This window comes from Lampris incognitus, chromosome 4 (assembly GCF_029633865.1).
Source record: "Lampris incognitus isolate fLamInc1 chromosome 4, fLamInc1.hap2, whole genome shotgun sequence".
NCBI lineage: Eukaryota > Metazoa > Chordata > Actinopteri > Lampriformes > Lampridae > Lampris > Lampris incognitus.
In genome coordinates, this window is record NC_079214.1 from 20,510,013 (window position 1) to 20,530,770 (window position 20,758).

Consider the following 20,758-nt stretch of genomic DNA (forward strand, 5'->3'; position numbering starts at 1 on the left):
TATATATATATATATATATATATATATATAATTTATTTTTGCTATACTGTTTCAACGTGTACCCTTCTCTCTCTCCAGTGTGTGACGGGATGTATTACTTTAAAGTCCCCTGAGGCAAATTTGTAATATTGGGCTATACAAATAAAATTGACTTGACTTGAGAAAGGAACCTAAATGGAAAAAAAATGGTTTACATACATTTTATGACACCTGGAAAGACAATGAAGAATTATCAAAAGGCAGCTAAAGAAGCATGAGCATCCTTCTCCAATTTAATTTTAGCAACTCACCCTAACCCCAAAACTTTATTCAAGGTAATAAGACACGGTCATCACCCCCTCCCCTTGTCATTCTACCGATGCCTCACAAAAGGCGTGTGAGACGTTTTTAGATTTTCTTTTTTTTTATAAATAGAGTCAAGGTTATAAGGCAACAAATCCTCCCCCCTTCCCCTGACTGTGTTTTACATACCAGTAGGGACATTCATAGTTATCTTAGCAATTTTGAACCTGTATCGTTGTCCTTTTTATCAGCTGGGCCAAGTATTTTGATTATTAATAGCTCCTTAGCAACAGGCATTTTCTATCTATTTTTAAACATTCTGTGGTCTAACCATTTTAAGAAACCTAACCTTGATCTCTCTGTTCTTAACAATTTTATGTCAATTTCTAAACTTCCATTTTTATCAAGTTTAATAAAAGGTGGTTACAACTCAACTTTATGTAATAACATCTTTGAGAAGTTTCAGTCAGGTTTTAGAGCTTTACATAGCACAGAAACTGCCCTACTCAAGGTAACCAATGACCTTTTAGCAGTCGACAGGGGGGAGAGCGCAATTTTAATTCTTTTAGAGCTAAGTGCAGCTTCTGACACAGTAGCTCATGCGATTTTAATCAACTGTCTTAAAACCTGGGTTGGCATCAAGGACACTGTACTTAGTTGGTTTTATTCTTACCTTTTATTAAGAACCTACTTGGTCACCATAGGTAATTACTTATCTTCTACAACTCGCATTAACTGTGGTGTACCGCAAGGTTCAATTTTAGGTCCATTTTTATTTTCTACCTACGTGCTTCCACTTGGCCAAATCATGCGACATCACAATGTCTCTTTTCATTGCTACTCAGACGACATGCAGATATACCTTCCCCTGAGACCTGGTGATCCAAAAGGCTAGCTGCTGTTGTAGATTGACTCAGTGATGTCAACTGTTGGATGGCACAAAATTATCTTTAACTCAATAACTCAAAATCAGAAATCATATTGTTCCGTCCCCCCAAACCCTATCAGTCTCGTTGAGAGTGGCCTTGATCCCTTGTCTGCTAATGTGAAGCCTGGTGCCAGAAATTTGGGAGTACCATTTGATTCAGATTTAAGCTTTGAACCACACATTAAAAAAGTTGTCCAGTTCTGCTTCCTTCAAAGAACCACCTCCAGAACTAAGCCAATGCTCTCACACTCTGACCTGGAAAAAGTCATTCACTCTCTTATTTTCTCTAGACTTAACTACAGTAACTCCCTCCTTTCTGGCATAAACCAAAAGCGACTCTCACTTCCAACTAGTTCAGGATGCAGCAGCAAGGCTTCTTACTAGTTTTAACTGAAGGCACCCCATCACCCCAATTCTGGCCTCTTTCTACTGGCTCCCTGTTCAATTTAGAATTGATTTTAAGGTTTTACTGATCACTTTTAAAGCCAGTCTGGGCCTGGCCCCAAGCTACAAAATAGAAATCTTGACCCCAGTTCACAGCCTTAGATCTTCAGGTGGGGCCCTTCTGGCCGTTCCAAAGTCGAGGCTTAAATCTAAAGCTGACCGTGCTTTTGCCATCAGGGCCCCTCGGCTTTGGAATGCCCTGCCTGAGGAGATAAAACTTGCAGAATCAGTGACTTCTTTTGAACTGCTTCTTGAAACCTATTTTATACTTTCTTTTATGTGATGTAATCTTTTTACTGCTTTTATTCTTTTAATTTAATTTATTTATAATTACATTTTTCTTTTTTTTTACTGCCTTTATCTCTTTTACTGTCTATCTTTCAAAAGCCTTCTATTTTCTCTCTAATGTGTTTTTGCATCTTTTGTCTTCTTGTTTTAACTATCTTGACTTTACCTTAATTTTGTCTTGCTTTTGTTTGGCCTTACTGTTTGTATTACTTTCTGGGTATTCTGCTTTTGCTGTGTCTGTCAAAGCACTTTGTAAATTCTGTTTTTAAAGATGCTATATAAAGTTTATTATTATTATTACTTTTTTAAATTATTATTATTATTATCATTATTATTAAAGGAGTTATGTGCAATTCCATTTGAATCCCGACTTCTATCGACAAAGAAAGTGAATGCCAACAAAAAATCCAAGCAAACAAGACAAACAAACTCAAATATATCACAGAAAGTTGAATCAGTTCATCTGGACACGTTTATTAAGAGAAATATTTCATCACTCATCTAAGTGACCTCTTCAGCCTCAACTGACTGTAGGTATCTCCACCCTTATAAACATACCTGCAGTCAGTTGAGACTGAAGAGGGCACTTGGACGCGTGATGAAATGTTTCTCTCAATAAACATTGGGTCCAGACGAACTGATTCAGCTTTCTGTGATTTTCTTACCTGGATTATTGAGCATATATAAAGACAAACTCAAATATAAAAGGGATCAGAAAAACAGCATTTTTGCTACCATCTGCCATTTTCAAACACCCTCAATAGATATTGTTAGGGAGGTGGAGCCTCAAACAACAACAAAACTCCGTTGGCTCAGCTACTGTGTTTTCAAATGCAGAAACCATATATCAGGATCAACATCAGCATCATTCAGCAACCCCTGCTGATATTCAATGATATACAATGTACAGTCCCACAGTGCTTCAAACTCTCTACCATCATTCCTGTGCCAAAGTCCTCAAAGATCACCTGCCTCAATGACTTCAGACCAGTTGCCCCAACATCTGTGGCCATGAAAGCATTTGAGCGCATCATTTTGTCACACTTGAAATCTTGCACCTCCCCAATGACGGACCCATATCAATTTGCCTATCAAGCCAACTGGTCTGTTTCGGATGCAGTTAGCATAGCCCTGCACCATGCCCTGCAACACCTGGAATCACCAAACACCTATGCACGCATCCTGTTCATAGACTTTAGTTCCGCCTTCAACTCCATCAACCCACTCAAACTCTTTACCATACTCTTGGATATGAACATTGAATCTGCCATATGCCACTGGATTCAGAGTTTTCTGTGGAACAGTCCACAGAGGGTGAAGGTTAATAACCTAACCTCACACCCTCTTACCCTCAGTACAGGTGCTCCTCACGGTGGTTCTCTCCCCCTGGCTCTTCTCACTTTACACCACCCACTTTACAGCCACGGATAACTCTGTGAAAATAATAAAATATGCAGACGACAAAACCATTGTAGGCCTAATCTCCAACAATGATGAAACCCATTACCGCACTGAAGTAGACCAAGCGGTCACTTGGTGCGCAAACAACAATCTTCTGCTTAATACAGCCAAAACCGATGCATGCCGAATCCAAAAACACCCATACAAATGAACGGAGACCCCATCACCGCCATCGACTCTTTTAAATTCCTTGGAACACACATCAGCAATAACCTGAAATGGAAAATTAACACTGAACACATCATTGCAAAAGCTCAACAATGACTTTACTTTCTTAGGCAGCTTAAAAAATACCAGATCAAACTTCAACTGCTCGTTCTGTTTAACTCAGCCATTATCGACTCCATCATAACATCTTCTATTACAGTATGGTACAGCGGCACAGACAGTCAAACACAGAAAAAACTGCAGTGGATTGTCAACAAGGCATCCAAAATCATAGGCAACCCACTCCCCTCAGTTGAATCTCTGCATATTAACCGGACTGTAAAGTGAGCAAAGAAGATCATCTCCGACGCCTCACATCCTGCACATCACCTCTTCCAGCTCCTTTCCTCGGGGAGGCGCTACAGGTCACTGTCAACTATGACTAAATGTTTCGCAAACAGTTTTTTCCCCCTAGCCAACAGGACTCTGAATTCCTCCCTATAGTCCCCTCCTCACACACCATTGGCATAAATACTACCATTCACCTGTTATGCCTGATGTTTATTTCTGTTATTGTGTAACTGTATTGTTTGTGATAATATGGAGTGTCTGTTGCTGTCCATGTATGTATTGTGCTGCAGAGTGTAAAGCGTACCAAAAACAAATTCCACCAGCCTGGTCGTGTGGCCAATAACAACAATCTACCTATCTATCTATCTATTCACCAGTCAATGTTTCAGTAAAGGCAAAATACAACATATAAGCAGCTTTAAGAAATCTGACTTGAACTGGATAGGGTTGTCAGGTTGCCAATGCAAAAATGTTAATTCATCTAGTGTACAAAGCCTTCGACTGATCTAAAGATGTGGTGGAAGGGTTAGTTTCTAATCTATGAGTTTCCCATTTAGTTTGTAGTCGTCCCCTGTATTCAGATTGTTTGAGTTGTACAATAGTTCCTCCTATACAATTAATGCCAGTTCAGGCTCCACCTTACTTCCCCACAGGATGGGTGCACATAAGAAAATATGGTAGAGGAGCAGCCAGAGCCAGAAGCATGGCAGCAGTGTTAGCTCTACAGAATACAGAAATGGTAGTGGAAGGTCGGTAAGTGAAGCCTACGTAATTATTTATCTACTTGTGAACCTCTATGCTCAAAGTTTCACCATGATCTGCTGTCCATTTTAAACAGAGAACCTTTCCATGTACCGTCTTGTTCAAAAGAGGGAACGTGTGTGCATACACTTGTACACTGCTATGGGCGAACTACTAGCTATTTAGTAGGCCCATAACTCAACATGTGGCAGGTATGGACATGTTCAACCACTATGCTCTAACCCTGGAGCTATCGCTGGAGTTTTTGCATTGGCTGGCGCCCACTAAAAATTAGCCACAGCCACCAGTGTCTGCTCTATGTCCTCTTATCTGGGCATAAACGTAGGGTATGAATGCCAGTGAAAATTCTGTGAAAATTCCGCAAGTCTCTAGGTAAGAGGCCTATTTAGGGGAAATTCCCACAAGCATGAGCAACATAAATAGCTTTCTTGTGCACTCTTTCTTTCACGTCTCAAGGGATGTCCTCTTGATTAGTTTCATTCCAAGGAGTAGCCACTGAAAAGGTCACCTTATCCCTCATTACCAGACACACAAGATCTAGCCCTCTTGATCATAATCTGTGATCTTATCTTGAGAAATGTCATGTTATGATTCTCTCAAGACAAAACCCGTTCAGGCGTCTTGGGGGTACCATATGCATTATAGAAAAGGCTATTTTTCTTAAAACTTAATTTTGGATGGAATGAAGATAATAGGGTTGTTCAGCAAGATCCATTTTAAAATGGCCCTCACTGCTGTATAAGAAAAGATGTATTTACAGTATCAATTGATGTATTGTTCATTTGAGATGTTTTCTAAGCCATTATAGAATGAACTGAAGTCACTGGAATGGGTCTTTACATGTTTGAGCCTGAGGAGAAAAGACACTAGAACCACAAAATGTTAAAGAGGCCTTGCCACAACATTTACTTTGTCTTCAACAAGTTATCAAATGGCACATTTGGCTTTTCCATCTCATTTTTAGATGAGTACCGTACATAACTAGCTATTATAAGTATGATCTGTAGCTTTACTACCCTGTATTAGTTCTCTGTGGATAACATTGACAGAAGTTTCCTTGGGATAAAGCAATTTCTTTACACGTTACCTTCATAAACCCAAAATTTCATGTCATCTTCAAATGGTTTGTAAGAGTAAATTGATACGAAAGAGTTAAACATGTTTTCGGAGGTGATCCTGATCTGCAATATTTAAAAGGAAAAAAACCCCAAGAACAAGGAAGTTCTGAGAGCTATAATGGTATTTCAAAATTACAACCAAGTCATCAGGAACACAGACATGAAGAAGGTTAGCAGGTTTTTCCTCATCCGAATTAAGGGTCTAAGGATAGGGAGTGTCGTTCATTGCACAGAATGTAACTGTGATTATCAAGCCCGGTGAGACGAAATTGTGATTGAGGGCTATACAAACAAATCTGACTTGACTCATTAATCTCTGTTAAAAAATGTGATTGTGTATCTGGAAAGCCTGACATCCTTAAAAAGAATGAAGAATTGCATCCCCACCAAGGCCATATATAGATTTTATTTTTTTAAATGAGGGGGGTGGGGTGGGTAGGAAGTTGTAAAAGAGACAAAGCCAGCAGCTTTATGGCGATCAAGATTTTTGACTTGCCTTTGCAGCCTCCACCATTCGGGCAGTGGCATCAGCCAGCAGCTTGGCAGCTGCTAGCAGTTTCTTAGAGTTGTCGACATCCACCTCTGCCTCTGCGTCAGACCTCATGGCATTAACCAAGTCTGAGGTAGCCTGGGCTAGCACCCGTGCCTGACGCACCATCTCTCCTAAAAGAAAGAGAACGGGGGGGGGGGCAGCAAGACAACCACAAAGTGGTTAATAAATTACAGAGAAAGGAAAGAGATGACCAGGTAGTAAGGAGATGCACAAAAAAGCAGAATGGCCTGACACAGACACACAGAAAATATACAAGAGGAAGTTAGGTTTCTGAGTAACTGTAGTCTTGTGTAGTCAGAATTTCTCAATGCTTCATGTTAACTGAGGCACTTAATTTTACTGCTATGCCATCCCTGAACAAAGGTATCTCTAAACCACAGTCAAAAGGGAGTCAAGCAAAAAATTGTATTTGCATTTCTTTAATGGCACAAAATTCACGGCAAAGTTCAAAACAACATGCTAAATAAACCTTTAAAATCCTTTGCACCCATGAGGAACACAAGGGGTGAATAGGAAAATCAGTTTTATGGACATGACAAATAGATGACAGAGAAACAATCGGAGCTCTCTGATATACCAGCTCGAGAAAATTCACTTTTGCAATTTCCTTTGAGAAAAATATCAGAATCACGTATGAGGTAAGACAGTAATAATAAACAAGAGATTGTCTTTGATATTTATTGTCTTTGTAAGGTCTTTTCGTAATAGCAGATTTAGCTTACTTGGCAGCAAGACTTGTTTGGTAGTAATCCTCAATAATTCATGTAAAAGGGTGCTGAATTGCCAGCCTTCCATTAGCACTTAATAAGGGTTAGATTTTTTCCCCTCCTCTCTATTTGGCCCAGTTTAAAAGTTTATGCCAGGCATGACATAAGCCAACATTTTTGACACCAGTTCAAAGTCCATAATCTTCCATTGGTTGCATTTTTTTCAAGTCTCAGTTAAAAGAAAAAACACAAACAAGAAATTCAACTTGTCTGTCAAGCAAGGCTAAACCCCAGACCACTCGGTCAGGACATCAATGTCAGCTTTTCTTTGTGGTTAAGCAAATACAATGGTTCATACCAATGCAGAATAATCCTAGTCTGTTTAAAGTGTTGACGGGTTGAAGGTAACCAACATAGACAGCACCCCTAGACTGCAAACCGTAGGGTTGAAATACTCATGACAATCAAATTCACAAACCTAAAGATTAATTCCGAGCCATCTTATTGTGGCTATCACTCCAAATTAACAGGTCCTGTGGTTTTACCCACTATTTGCTTAATTTGAGGTCAGTTGCTAAGGTAAGAGTTTGTCAAGTCAGAATCACAGCTAGAATCAGAAAGTTGGGTTTGAATCACCTATATAAGTAATAAACGTGGGCTGGTTAAGCTCTGGTTGAGTGAGTCTTAAACTAGGCTCAGGCCAAATCTCAGTTGGGTCACTCAGGTTTTACATCATCTCTCTGCACATCATGGAGGACGATGGTTGGTTGAAGACTATTGTCATATCCAATGAACTTACCTGCATCTCCCATTGAGCTGAAGATACTTTCTGTGACAGTCATAATGGTGTCTGTTGCCTGGTCATAGCGCCCAATGGGCTCTCCACGTGAGGCATATTGGCGGACATGTTGTAGAAGGTCCCCGAGAGCCTGGCCCACCACACTGGCTGCTGCACTCACCTTTAAAACAGAAAAAAGTACATCTATGGAGCCAGATTTCTTAACCTGTGCATCAGTACCTAAGGGAGTCCAGCACACGAAAGTCACCACAGGCATTATCTAAACTAACATCACAAAACTGAAAAATGTCTGTTGCCTACATCACAAGCTTGAGAACAGCTCTAGAAGAACAAGCGCAAACAGAAACTTTCTTATACCAGTTCACTCTGTTATGGATGAAACCATAAAAAGAAATAATTCTGGTCTGATTAGACATTATTCATGTTTAAAGAGGAAAAACCTATTTGCTGATGCTTGGGATGATAGTTTGAGAACTCCACTATTCTGTACTACAGTCTTCCCTGGGCACTGCTATAAAGAGTCACATTGGAGACGGGGTGGGGGGGGGGATTTTCTCCCAAATGAGGCATTAAAAAAAAAAAAAGAAAGATCATGACTGACCTGTTTGAGGAGCTCTCCATCTTCTGTGGCAGAGAGGCAGGCCTGGACACAGCTCTCCACTGAGCGGTCCACCAGCTTTCCAGCCTCAATCAGCTGCTCCTGGCAAACAGGGGAACTGATGGTTGGACTCACCACCTAAAAGAGAGTAACACGGAATGCAGAGACTGAGGAGTGACACAGATGAAACCTATAAGTCAGTGAAAAAGACAGAAGAGACAGATGGCCTCTAGCTGAAGTCATTTACCTTGTAGTAAAATTCTTCCAGCATGGGACAAGGAAATGTGGGAGAGGGATAAAGGAAGGATATTTGAACCAGACAATTTATGAATCTCTGTCTTTATATGGTATCCGGTGGCATTCACTACAACAGTTGTATGTAGTGTTGGAATTCACATTTCCTTACAAAATGTAGCCTGTATCGATGCAGTCCACCGAATGTAGCAGCAGCACATCAGGAATTAAGGATTGTAGTTTTCACATTCATGGATTGGCGAACACTTTTTCCGCACAATTTCGGAAGCGTTTGAGAAATACACAGAAGACTGATCAGTATTATATGGCTGCTAATGGGGTGTTAGCCATACAACATATTGATAGAGATAATCTCAAAATTGTGACTGTTTCCCTTTAAGAAAGAAAACAGAAACAAAATTATGCCATTGTTGATTTAACTTGGAACTCAGTTGCTCCCGAGAGCAACAACTGTGTTCTGAGTATGGGTCCAATGTAAACTCATTGGATTATTTCACACCTCAGTACATACACACTTCTACAGTGAAACATCGTTTTACCTGGTATAAACACACTGCTTTCGATTTAATCACTTCAATTACACTTCAGAGAGAGAGGCAGATTGTAAAAAGCTATAGCCAGAAAACAGAACGGTAGCTGGAAAAAAAAGACTAAGCAAACACCTCTCCTCACACTGTAATTTAGAGGGGAAAAAAAAACAACAACAGGAAGTGCTTAGGATGTGCAACCACTTAGAAAAGCAGCCAACAGTTAACTAGAATCATGTGGCCTGTGCCAGCATAATGAGTGTATAGGGCATTCAACACTTGTCTTTCCAAATGAAGGCAACACATTTTAACCTTCCAAACATACAACTTCATAGCACTATCCACCAGCCTGAGGTTACTCAAGGTTTTAAAAATTATTCTCCACTAAATAGAACTGGTCAATGAGCAAAGCACAACATCACGGTCATAATTAACCACCTAAACAGCTAAAAAGATCCAGTCTAATTAAGCTGCTGCTGTAGTGAAAAGTATGACTTAAGCCCCTTGAAAAACTAACCTCCTGGTTGTCAATATAATTAAACCATTTCAGAAAACCAATGTGCTTCGGGTAAATAATCAGATCATCTAATATCCTGATCGATCAGACTATTTTTGAATTGCCCTCATCCATTTGTCAGTTGGTCTATTTTTGAATAGCTGCAAGTTAGCAAGGTAGCTAGCTATCAATAAAGAGTCTTGTGAACCCAGGGGCACGCCCCTTCAACCTCCTAGCTGTCTGTGGTCAAAGGGGGTGAACTAAAACAGTTGTAATAAAACAAAACTTCTGAAGTGGAAAAAGTGACACTCCTGCCATTAATATTCCTTAACAAAACTTGTCTGACTGAATTGAAATCATTGGATTGGCTCTTTAAAAACAGCTTGCCAAGTTATAGCCCTTAATGTTGTGTGTATAATATTCAACCAAAGAAGTAAAAAAAAAAATTACAGATCTGAGATATTCGATTATATCAATAATCAATATTTTACTGATTTGGTCAACAATCAATATATGAAAGAGTTTAGGCAGAATTTCTTGGACATACTGATCCATATCAAAACACATGTCCAACATCCATGTTCACCTACCTTGGCACATGCCACCAGCTGGGAGGTGGACAGGGCACACTGGGTTGCAGCAGCTATGACCCGGTTCTGAAGAACAGTGTCCTCTGCAACCTGAGCCACATTCTTGGCCTTCAGCACCAGCATTGCTGCTGCGTTGGCCACTGCTTTGGCCAGATTCATAAGAACATCCTGCAAAAACAGCGGGCAAAGTAGACAGAATCCCATGATCCATCCCATTATCAATACAAGCTGCAGCACAACTCTAATCCTTTCTACAGTCTATCAAAAGATCCATCTCCATCTAAGCCATTTCATCTCTTTGTTTATACATATACTCCATTATCAACGATTATTTGATTTCCCTCCAGAAAAAGCTAATAACAGATGACCAAGAGTGCAGAATGAAGGACCAATGCATCGTTTAGATGGTAACTGTATTCCTGTGGGATGTGAACTAAAATAAACTATGTTCTTAAATGCTCGCATTAGACAGAACGCTAAATGAGGTAAAGATACAGCATTGTTAAAAGACTGTCTGCATCAGCTGTATGTGGACAAACCTTGCGGTAATGCAAAAGTGGGGAGTGCATGAAAGAACTAGCCGGTAAAATTTGCATTTTAAAAATTTGAGCTGAAATGGAGCTAACTGGGAGCCCAAACAGATTACATAAAATAAAACTGTCAATTAAATGCAGAATCGTTTTATTATAGGGAAAAAAAATGCATTGGAATTGCATTTGGTAGCCTACTTTGCCCATGCTTAATGTGCTATTTTGACATGCAGCAAACTCAGCTTTATGGGAAAAAAATGGGATACAAGTCTAATTTTATGACAATCTATTAAACATCTAACTCATTAACATGACGAATTTACCTAAAATGCTCTGGGGATTTTAATTACAAGTCACAGAATCCATAAATCAACTTGACCTCTGTATCAACTTAATCAACACTACATTACAACTACAAGAATTATTTTTTCAACCATAATGACAAGAGGAGGCACCGACCAGAGGAGGCACTAGCTCTCTTGTTGGTGTTTGGTGCAATAAGTATGTTAAAATGTCCTCTGAAATGCTTCATTCACTTTCTATTAAGTTATGAAAATTACTGTTTTTAATTAACTCAGCAGCATTCGTAGACAAGCTTGCATATTGGGAAAACTACATGAAGTGCTGCGATGATAAACAGAAAGGGTGCAGCAGTACCTGGAACCTCTCGTCTGTTTCATTCTCTCCAATCTGACGCAGGAGGTCCCCGCTGGCCTGGCCGATGCTGCCTGCTGCTGTCAGCACCGTCTGTCTGGGCTGCAAGGACAGACACACAAAGACACGGACAATTGTGAGGCTGTGGTACTTACTTCATTTTGAAGTTATGTCAAATGGTTACCCTGAATTGCCACGCCAGGTATTTTTGGTACGTCTACTGATGTATTGTTCTGTATCTGAAACCCTGAAAATGGTTGTGGAGTTATTCTCAAGATAATGTGTTTAGAACAGTTTGTGATTTATGGATTATGTTGCATCTCAAACTACCTCACTGAGGACACTAAAACATCTCTTATTCCTCCATAACAAATCAAAAGGTCTTGCAAACAAGCAGAGACCAACAATTGACTCCCAATAGACTCTAGTGGGTACATCGTGTCCCAACAATGCAGAAGAGTGTTCATTAGGATATATATATATATATATATATATATATATATATATATATATATATATATATATGATTTATAAATGTCTTCTCGGCGTCATCATGCTGTTAAGACATGAAAAACACAAGAGTGCTAGTCTGCTTGGCCTGTCAGATGTCTGTGTAGATATGCAGGGAGAATGAAAACATAATCCTTCTCGTTGCTAGCTGAAACTGCAAGCAATGGGATATTAATATAATTGGTTGTATTTTGGCGGACCAGAAGAGGCACTATGTTATCAATATGCAATTTGATTATCTTGCATTGCAAGGGTAAAACTGCACTGCCAAGACTGACCTGAATACTCTCTCTAATTACTCAGTGGTTATTTTAACTGACTGTCTGAGAAAATATTATCGGTTTATATGGCCAGAAAAAATCTCAGTCTACAAAACCATAGAATGAGCCATTATGGACACAATATCTCAAGTATTTGATGTACAATTCAATCTGGTTAATGATTAAGTGAAGTGTATATTATGCAATTAGCTTTTTTTTGAACTTGTCGTTAGTAGGTTTAGAGGAACTCGGTTCCAGGATGTTGGAAAGGATTTTGTCGAGCTTCCTTGAGGTATAATGGGGCTAACTCGATGAATCATCAGGATGGTGCCCACATGACAACCCCAAAGACATGTCTGCACACACAAGTTCAACAATTTTTTTTTGTGTGGATTTTTTCTTCCTTTTTCTCCCCAGTTGTATCCAGCCAATTACCCCACTCTTCCAAGCTGTCCTGGTCATTGCTTCACCCCATCTGCCGATGCAGGGAGGGCTGTAGACTACCACATGCCCCCTCCAATACATTTGGAGTTGCCAGCCGCTTCTTTCCACCTGACAGTGAGGAGTTTCTCCAGAGGGACATAGCACGTGGGAGGATCACGCTATTCCCCCCAGTTCCCACTCCTCCCCGAACAGGCACTCTGACCGACCACAGGAGGTGCTAGTGCAGCGACCAAGACACACACCCACATCCGGCTTCCCAGCTGCAGACACGGCCAATTGTGTCTGTAGGGCTGCCTGACCGAGTTGGAGGTAACATGGGGATTCGAACGGCGATCTCCGTGTTGGTAGGCAACGGAAAAGATCACCACGCTACCCAGATGCCCCGACTTCAACAATCTTGACAGTTTGTTTAGCCAGTTAAGTAAATGATGCTGCCAGTGAAATGGGCCATGAGAATCATTACTACATAGCTTAATGTCCTCTACGGTATCAACTGATAAGTTAGAACATTTGAGACAAGACAGGACATTGGTCAATGGTACGTGTTGGTCCTAAGTGTGAAGGCTCACTCTGAAATATAGATCAATAATGGTTATATCACATGGTATGGTAAGGATAACAATTCTGAAACTTGGAAGTATCGTAGCTCACCTCTCCAGAGGAAGGCTCTACAGCCTTCAACAGGTCAGACACTGCCCCTGCTAGTGTCCTGGCAGCCCTCATCAGGTCGTTTCCTCCACCCACGTCATCCTCCATTAGCGCAGCCAACAGCTTGACGCCCTTTGACATCTCAGTCAGGTTGGAGGAGATGGTGGTGATAGCGCAGCCCACAGCTGTATAATCTGTGTCAGTTGGATCGCCTGTTGTAACCGAACAGGGAGGATGGAGAGAATTAAAATGAAGATATGACATATTAGTATTTGTAAAAACAGGTTTGTACTAAGTGTAGTTAATAATTCCATGCACTTCAGTGAGTCCCATACACTCACCTATGTAAAAGAACTATCCATTAAATTGAGTCGCAAACAATGAGCATCAGCATATTGTCCCCTTTGATGATACAGTCACCACCCGTCACTGAGATAATGTCAGTGGAATGTGTAAGAAATGTGTAAATTAGCAGAAAATATGAGTGGGTGGTTCTGGATGCTCCAAAACAGTGCAAGACTGCAAGTGTGAGAGAGTTGTTTGGATAAAGTTTGCAACTTTTTTGGCCTGTATGGAACACTATGCTGGGTGAGTCATTGCCATTTGGTAAATGCCAAAACTGCAAAAACGGGATGGAGCATTGCCCCAAGTTTCATCAAAATCTGACAGGTGGTGTCTGACATATTGTGCGAAATAAACAAACGCATGGACTGATGGCTGCAGACCAGTCAATAGCCTGATCCCCATCCTCAACAACTAATCAGCTCACATCAGTCCCTTAAGACATTAGCCAACAGGAAGGGCATCATATTAGAAAAACAATGCCTTTATTATTAAAAACGAGCAGATAACAGGCTGAAAAGCCAACCACATAGTTAAGAGATTTTAAACTGAAAGGGCTGAGAGTGGAACTGAACCAATGGGTGCCAGCAATACTCAGTCCCCTGCCAGCCGCAGCAGGGAATCAGTTTGCTATTAGATTAGAGACAGAACCTACAGTGCTTTTAATGAAAACCAGATCAATCTCAAGGCTCAGCATAAAAGTAAAATAAAAAATTAGCCAGATAATTTGGAGAATGACAAATGCTGCCACCAAAACGTTCTCATAAATAACGAGAACTTTAGAGTCGAGACTTTGATCAGCTTTATAAACAGATCGTGAAAGGCATGTAACATACATAAATTTCATATAAGATGTCAAAAAACGTGGCAACACACTAAATATTGCAATCCGACCATTATCAAATTCAAGTTAGGGGGCTTCATCAGAATGTAATACAAGAGTGAGCTGATGGCAAGAGTGTAAGAATTATCTTAAAAAAATAAAAATTAAAGGGGGGGGGGGGGGGGGGGAGTATCAGTTTTCCCCAAATGATGCCCGAGACACTGACCGGCTGTGAGGTTGACAACAGAGGCTGTTCCTGCAGTGATGGCATCCACCTGAGAGTGGATCTCGTGTTTTGATTCATCCACCTTGTTCTGGATCCACATCTTGGATGCCTGGGAACAGAGAGAGGAAAAGCTTACGCCATTAGTTATATACTCATTATTTTGCAGATTAGCTGTTACTTTAAATTTCTTATAACAGCTTAGGTATCTAGTATCACCCTGTATCCAATGAAAGGTAGCAGTATGCCCCCCCCTTTCTTTTTTACCCCTGCATATAAGGTACTTTATGTAAAGTGAGGCAATAGGGGGAGTATTTATTCAATAGCAGAACACTTGTGATACTCTGGTTTATGTTACGTGCATATAGATGGGTGAAAAATAAAAGGAAAAACCAACATAAAGTGTCTTAGTAAGGTGTTGGGCCAGCACGAGCCTCCAGAACAGCTTCAGTGATCCTTGTTACAGATTCTACAAGTCTATGAACTCTACTGAGGGATGGAGCAGCATTCTTCCAAAAGATATTCCCTCACTTGGTGTTTTGATGATGATGATGGCGAGTGCTGTCTAACACGTGGGCCCAAAATCTCCCATAGGTGTTAAATCGGGTTGAGATCTGGTGACCGTGAAGGCACCATGACTTACATCAAATTCATACTCATCAAACCATCAGTGATCACTCGTGCTGTGTGGATGGGGACATTGTCATCCTGGAAGAGACCACTCCCATCAGGATGGACATGTTTTATCATAGGATAAAACTGATCACTCAGAATAACTTTCTATTGATTTTCAGTGATCCTTCCCGCTAAGGAGACAAGAGAACCCAACCAAGCCAGGAAAAAGTAAACACCCAAAGCATAGCAGAGCCCCCGAACCCCCTCACATAGGGGTGTAAGAAAATATCAATACACTTGAGTATAGTGATATTATTTTTTATGATACAGTATCGATTCTCATAAACACTATCAATTCTTAATTAATAGCTTAAATGCAAAGATTCATGGCAGACAGTGGTTCCTTTTGTGTTGTGTTTAAACCCCTGACCGCCAGACAGCAGTGTTGTAATCTATCTTCAGCAATTTGACTCTTCCACTCCAAAGTAACAACGTAAACTGAAGATAGGTAGCGTAAACACAAAGAATACAGGCCTATGAAATCACGATATATCGCCTTGCTCACAGTATCGCAATATGTTGAATCATAATCCCTGTACCATGATATGTATCGTATTGCCAGATTCTTGCCAATACACAGCTCTTCCCTCACTGTGGGGGTCAAGCATTCAGGCCTGTGCCATTCTCTTGGTGTATGCCACACATGCACTTACCCACTTGTCGAGAATATGATAAAGGATGTGTCATCCGACCATATCACTTTTTTCCACATCTCTGTAGACTAGTGGCTATAGTTGTCGAACCACTGACCTCTCAAAATGTGTATTCGTCTTTGTAACGAGGGGTTTATGCACTGAAACCCTACTATAATAACTCTCTATGCAGTTGTCGACAGACTGTTCTTGCTAACGGTCTGATCATGTCTTGCATAGACATTCTCAGTCCCCTGAGGAAGAGTTGCTCTTCCTTACGTATAACACTGTCATCTAATGTACGCTTCTGACCACAATTTCCAACCCTATTTACTGATGCCTTTCCATAGATCTTAATGCAGATGTCACTTTAGTCACTGTTTATATTGAAACACCAGCCAGTTGAGCAGTCTTTGTGACTGAAGATCCTGCTATCCTTGCCCCAATAAGGAACCCTCTTTCAAATTCAACGAGATCTTTTCTTCTTGCCATGATTTAAATTCAAGGTCAGCTGGGCCTGGTCAGCATTTTTATACATGCCACAGTACATGATATGATGTTAACTGGTTAATTGTATCATGCACTACACCTGTATGGAAATACCTGCATTTATCATGTTTATTCACTAATTTATTCAGGTTTTTTCTTTAATTTGTCACCTGCCTGTATATGTGTAGGTATGCATGTGTACTGTCTTATACTGTACCATGTCCTGTCCCAGTGGTGGCAGGTTGTCCACCTCCCCCAGGTCAAGCTGGGCCTGCTGCACAGCCTGCATGCTGGTGTTGATGGTCCCCATCAGGGCCTGCTGAGCTGAACTCTGAACATCCAGAAAAAGAAAAATTGTAAGAATCAATTTAGGCCCAATTTATGGTGTCACGTAGACTTTTCCATTAGCCTCCTTAGTGAGTCATTTCCTAGCTGGAGCGGATATTTATGTCACTGCAAAAATCAGTAGGGCTAATATATTACTGAGAACATTGTTATCTGATAATACCAATTTCAGGTAGGCTACATGATTTTTTTTTTAAGTGAATACACATGTTTTGTTCAGTTTCCATGAGGAAGGACAGTGCCATGTTTGCAGTCAATAACAGGTATATATATGAAATTCCAAACTCTTGGTTATCTGCTATACTGACTAGTGGTGGCATGTGTCCACGGTGCATTTGTCCAGTGGTGATCTGCTGTTGGGCAGAAGGCATGGTGCCCATGCTAAGCGACTCATTGCCGACGGAGCTGGAGCGAATCACTCCTGGCAGTGCCACAGAGCCGTGCTCCACCCGGCCCATCCGGTTAAATTGCTGCTGAAGGATGGTGGACCTGGACACAGATGAGAGGAATATCATTAGTAATGCTTTAGTACATTAATGCTTTTTAGGTACACACTTCCAGAAGTAAACACTTGAGCTGGAATCAGTTAGGACCTGGCTTGGAAAAGGGTCTTGAAAACTACGTTTGGGTTGCGCAATGTACACTGATCATTGTACATTGATCAGATCAAAACATTTTTTTATTAAATGTTAACCACACTATCACCACGTTTGGTAGGACGGGGCACATTACATGAACAAGTTTCCTGACTTATTCCTAAGAGAATGAATCAACCTGGGGTTTTTCATTTTTTCACTGGTAAAAAAAAAACAAAAAAACAAAACAAAAGAAAAGAACAAAACAAAACAAAAGTTGCTTTATTTAACGAAAATGTGGTCGAGGTTTTCAGCTTAAAGAGCGGACAGAGATGGTGACAGATGGTTAAAGTGTTGCAGGCAGTAGCATAGCGGAGTGAGATGTGAACATGAGCAAAAAATAAAAACCAAGACGGCAAGACAGAGGAAGCGGGCCTGAAAGAAGAAGTGTGAGAGCGTTGAGCATCTGATGAGAAAAAGAGATGGAGTGCATGAGTGTCATTATGAGAGTGGGACGCTAATGCAGAGCAGAATGATACTGCAAGGCCCTCTCATTGTGACCAAGAAAGAAAGCCTTGCTCTGTTATTTTCTCAGACAAGGCCTACAGATTTTGCTTCCCTGTGTGTTTGGCATATTAAAGCCTTTTGACCTGGGCCCTGCAGACTAGCCGGGGGGGGGGGGGGCAGTATCAACTGCAGCCAATATTCTCTTTGTTGGAACCAGAAAAGCAATATCAAATGAGGCTCGATAGGAAAAAAGGGCCAGCATTTTGCATTGAAAGGTCAGCACAGATAAATTAACTAATACACATGTAATCTGGAAATGTAAAGATGGGGGTTTTGCTTTCCAAAGGAAGTTAGATTTCCTCAAATCATCATTATCTCTCTGGATAATGTCTAGTTAAGGAGGTGTTCATATGGTAAAATAAGGTTCTGGTTAGTATGCTGTGTACTGCAGGATAGCAATAGTGAGAAGGCAAATTAAAAAGGACCGAGTACACAGCGTTTTACTGATGTAACGCACAACAACCATTCAACTAATCTTTGCTGTGACGAGTCAAACTAGGATCACAATGTAGCTCTCGACTATAGGGCTAAAAACCACTGCATGAGTTGCTGTGGGTAATCCAGAGGATTTACTTGCTTCACTTTCCCTTCTTTATGGTTTCATAGAATATTTCCTCCGGTGTAATTACAGCTGAACAAGCAAATTTTTCTTCTTTTATTTGCAGCTCTAAAGTTGGGTACAGACTTTGGGGATTTTTTTTCCTCAGTGATGAGTAGCTCAATTTGTTGGTTTCATTTCATAAAAGCTGCACCATATTTGTCTTTACTTATGAAGTGTTAACATACTTCTTGGGGGACACAGATTCCTCCAGCATAGTAGACTCCTCATCACCTTCGAGTCCAAAACGGTCCTTACTTTGCTTCTGTAGGAGGTAAAAAGTACACCAAATACAAGTTATAAAACAGCTCATCATAATTTCAGAGCACCTCTGCCTGATGCTATCTTTTTTGAGTGACGCAACCGTCAAAGGTTCATTTCACTTTACTGTGTAAGGAACTGTCTGTTCTCTAATGGACACACAAAACTGCATTCTATATGGCTTTGTTTTTGATCATGGTAAACTTTTGAAATATTTCTATACTTATCAACTTACATTTGTTTCAGCAATAAGCTGATGAATATAATCAAAACATCCGAGGAAGGAGTCTGAATGAATACAACTAGACCAAAATCAAAAATGTCTCCACGTGACAGGGATGTCTGCATTCCCTTGCATTCCCAGTGTTTCAGTGAAAAAGGGACAAATGTACTGTTCCGTATCCTAAATTACACCTTGTTTGTCAAATCAGTTTAAAGACCACCAAACATCCACAGCTCTATGCTTACTATGACTCTTCTTCCAAACAGAAACTTGAGAAAATTTTTTTTGGGGGGGGCGGATTCCCCCCCCTTCTTTCTCCCCAATTGTACTTTGGCCAATTACCCCACTCTTCCGAGCCGTCCCGGTCACTGCTGCTCCACCCCCTCTGTCAATCCAGGGAGGGCTGCAGACTACCACGTCTCCTCTGATACACTTAAGAGTCGCCAGCCGCTTCTGACAGTGAGGAGTTTCGCCAGGGGGACGTAGCATGTGGGAGGATCACACTATTCCCCCCAGTTCCCCCTCCCCCCTGAACGGGCACCCCGACCGACCAGAGGAGATGCTAGTGCAGCGACCAGGACACATACCCACATCTGGCTTCCCACACCCGCAGATCTGGCCAATTGTGTCTGTAGGGAAGCCCGACCAAGCCGGAGGCAACACGGGGATTCAGACCATTGATCCCCGTGTTGGTAGGCAATGGAATAGACAGTTACACTACCTGAATGCCCTTGAACATTTTGTTTTACATTCATTGACATTCCAGTTTTGAAATTCTTATCAGCTTCATTACACCTTACCCCAAGACCCTTAAAAATGCTCTCAGCAGTCTGAGTCATGTTTACCTTTACATCGCTCTATCCAAATTCTGCTGCACAGTACAACAGTGAACACAGGCTAGGCCCAAGTGCAGACATACCCGCTGCGGGGGGTGGTACTAATTAGGCGTAACTGATCTTTTTGCTCAAGTGAAAAATGTCTCTCACCTTCTTGAGGATAATATCGATATAGCCAGCAATGAGCTGAGAAATCTGCTCCCCTTCAGTTGTCTGTACCGAGTAGTAGCTCTCTTGGTACTCCCCAAAGTCCTGTACACATATGCAAACACCCACACAACAAAAATAATCATATCATCACATCCCATTTCAGACCAGACTATAGTTAATGTACTCACTGTTGTAACTCCTATGATAAGCCCAGGGAGGTAACTTTAGCCATTAACATGCATGTAGGGAACAATTTCATTTTAAACAAATTCAGCACTGTTCTCTGTAATGTCCAACTGCTTTAGCATACAATATTATATTAATATCACAACCAGCATAATACAATGTAACATCATGTAATAAAATAATGACCAAGCAGAATCGCTTAATATCAGAAGGCTTGTTAACATTCATGAACATTACTTTTTTTCTCTGTAAATTCTAGACTTTTATCTATTTATAATATGAAAAAATACTTTAATTATTAAATGTATCAGCCTCGGCCAGCATCCCACTTGGTATAGGTAAAACCCTCTACCCACAAAAACCGTGTGTGACTATTTGAAGGTCTACATGATTGAATAATGTTCGGTCCAAGAAAACGAAATTTTCATATAAAACACCGCATGGACTCAAGCTTGATGTCTTTGAGAGAAACACAACAAGG

The 20,758-nt window shown here is 40.7% G+C and overlaps 1 protein-coding gene across 2 annotated transcripts in view; it reads right to left on the bottom strand.

Annotated features, from left to right (window-relative positions):
- tln2a (talin 2a) overlaps nucleotides 1–20,758 on the bottom strand; it is a 158,479-nt gene that overhangs the window by 47,481 nt on the left and 90,240 nt on the right. For both annotated transcript variants that reach the window (XM_056279240.1, XM_056279239.1), the window contains 11 exons: nucleotides 20,092–20,193; nucleotides 18,810–18,886; nucleotides 17,190–17,370; nucleotides 16,754–16,867; nucleotides 14,744–14,852; nucleotides 13,356–13,564; nucleotides 11,494–11,592; nucleotides 10,307–10,474; nucleotides 8,442–8,576; nucleotides 7,841–8,000; nucleotides 6,278–6,444 (listed from right to left, as the gene is read on the bottom strand). In XM_056279240.1, coding sequence (XP_056135215.1) covers nucleotides 6,278–6,444; nucleotides 7,841–8,000; nucleotides 8,442–8,576; nucleotides 10,307–10,474; nucleotides 11,494–11,592; nucleotides 13,356–13,564; nucleotides 14,744–14,852; nucleotides 16,754–16,867; nucleotides 17,190–17,370; nucleotides 18,810–18,886; nucleotides 20,092–20,193 — 1,521 coding nt within the window. The remainder of the gene's footprint in view (nucleotides 1–6,277; nucleotides 6,445–7,840; nucleotides 8,001–8,441; nucleotides 8,577–10,306; nucleotides 10,475–11,493; nucleotides 11,593–13,355; nucleotides 13,565–14,743; nucleotides 14,853–16,753; nucleotides 16,868–17,189; nucleotides 17,371–18,809; nucleotides 18,887–20,091; nucleotides 20,194–20,758) is intronic.